Source organism: Egretta garzetta, unplaced genomic scaffold (genome assembly GCF_000687185.1).
Source record: "Egretta garzetta isolate BGI_Z169 unplaced genomic scaffold, ASM68718v1 scaffold105, whole genome shotgun sequence".
Taxonomy (NCBI): Eukaryota; Metazoa; Chordata; class Aves; order Pelecaniformes; family Ardeidae; genus Egretta; species Egretta garzetta.
The window spans coordinates 1,677,548-1,679,604 of NW_009259598.1; the positions used below are offsets into that span (position 1 = coordinate 1,677,548).

The 2,057-nt window shown below is 61.7% G+C and overlaps 1 protein-coding gene across 1 annotated transcript in view; it reads right to left on the bottom strand.

The window, feature by feature from the left end:
- The window catches only part of TFEB (transcription factor EB), a 12,072-nt gene extending 11,136 nt beyond the window's left edge, over positions 1-936 (bottom strand). Inside the window, 1 exon segment of the mRNA XM_035893742.1 lies at positions 907-936. Coding sequence (XP_035749635.1) covers positions 907-936 — 30 coding nt within the window.
- Positions 937-2,057: the final 1,121 nt, after the last annotated feature.

Genomic DNA, 2,057 nt, shown 5'->3' on the forward strand with positions numbered 1-2,057 from the left:
GCGCAGCTGGGACCGCCACCGCGGCCTCTCCCTCGGGGCACTCGCCCTGTCTTGGCAAGGCCACCGCAGGGGTGATTTATGCCGTGCCAGCGTACCCGCCGTGTGAGGGCTCGGGTAACACCGGCACCCAGTGGAAAGAAGGCCGGGGTCCTTCATCTTCATCAGCACGCGGAGGAACGCAGCACCTGCGGGTTGGCAGCCCCAGAAAGGGGCGGCAGGACAGGGTCCGACCCGGGGTATTAGGAAGGGATTCCTCACCACGAGGGTGACCAAACCCTGGCAGCGGAGCAACCTCCATCCTCGGAGACCCTGGGCTAACGCCAACGTTGGCCATGCTTGGGGCTGGACCAGGGGCTCCAGAGCTCCCATCCAGCCTACGCCCCTCTGGGATGAGGATGGGGTGGTGGGAAAGGTTCTGGCTCTGTCTCCAACCCCAGAGAACAACAGTGCCCTCCCCACCACCCACCCAGCAGGAGATGGGTCAGGCAGGTGGGTGGCCAGAGCCACCCCAGCCCCGTCCAGAGGCACCTTCCACACGCAGCGAGCACGCAGCCCTGAAAGGGAGAAGGAGAAGGCAGAGGGACTTGGCAAATAAAAGCCAGGGTCAGTTGACAACACCAGCGAGAGACTGAGTCACCAGGACTGTTTTTAGCCCCGGCATCTCAGAAACGTGGACCGCAGCGATGTTAACAGGCACTTGGGTCAGAGGCCAAATGTTTTCCCTTCCATGCGTTAAATACCGCTCCTGGAAGCAGCCCAGGTATCCAGCACAGTAAAAACATTAACACAAATCCCGTATGACAGCAGGACCCTGGCTAATGCGGTTCCCAAGCTGCCCAGGTAAGGTTGCCTCGCTGGGGAGGTGTCAGGGACGCAGCAGAGGGAAAACCATCAGTCCCTGGGTACCAAGAGCCAGGGCTGAGCGTCCCTCGTCATGGTGTCACCACCGGGACAGAATAAATGGGGTCCATAAAAAAGCCCCCTGATTCTGGTGGTGCTGAGGTATATCCATGAGAGCCCACCTGTGCGTGGCGGACGTTACGGAGTTAATAATACACAGCCTTGCTCCAATACCTCTCCTTCACCCCAAAAAGCCTCTTCTTCACCCCAAAAATCCCCTCTGCCCGGCATGGCACAGCTGGGGGACGGCATGCACGCCATCACCCCGGCCAGGCACGGCGGGTGGAAGCTGGCACCCACGGGCCAGATCTGGGTGCAGGACCCCTGGAACCTCAGCACGGTGGGGCCAGACCCTGGTTCCGCGGCCGCTCCAAAAAAGCTCATCCCGCAGGGTGGCTGGGGGGGGGGAGGAGCGCATGAAACATCACTGTCCGACCGACTGCCCGGGGAATTCACAGCCCGCCAGCACAAACAGCCCGAGCCGACAAGTTCCTGCCCTCCCTTCCCGCCCCCTGCCCAACAGCGGCAATTAAAAATAAAAGTGTTAACAGGCAGAAGGACGTTCCTCGGGTGAGGACGAGCCAACGGCAGCGCAGTGGCCGGGGCCGCGCCGCGGCCGCAGCCCAGCACCACCCGGGGCCGAGTGATTAATCAGCCCCGTATCACGTCTGCCTTTCAACAGGGAGGCGAGGAGAGGAGCAGGGTGACCTTGGAGGGGCCTCGGCCCCGCCGGCGGGGAAGGACGCACGGACACACCGCATCCCGCTCACCTCGGCAAAGGTCGGGAGAGAGCCGGGAGCGGGGCTCCGCAGGCAACCCGTGGCCAAAGAGCAAACCCCATTCCGCTCCGACGCGGGCTCTCTCCAAACGACTTGGGTGTTGGCGGTTTGCTTAAATAACTGCATAAAAGAGCAATAAGGGGAACCGGCAGGACAGCACCATCCCTGGCCCCCAGCTTGATTCCAGCAGGACAGACGTAATGCATCATGGCACTGGGATTTAGAGGTACCATGTGCCCCAAAATCCTAGAAACTGCCCCGGAAAGTGGGGATGCTCAGCAAAAACCAGCCCTTGAGGTCCATGCGCCCCAAGTTCACGGTGTCACTTGCCATGAGCAGAAGGCGTGAGGTGACCACGGCCACCCCATAGCCCCCCCC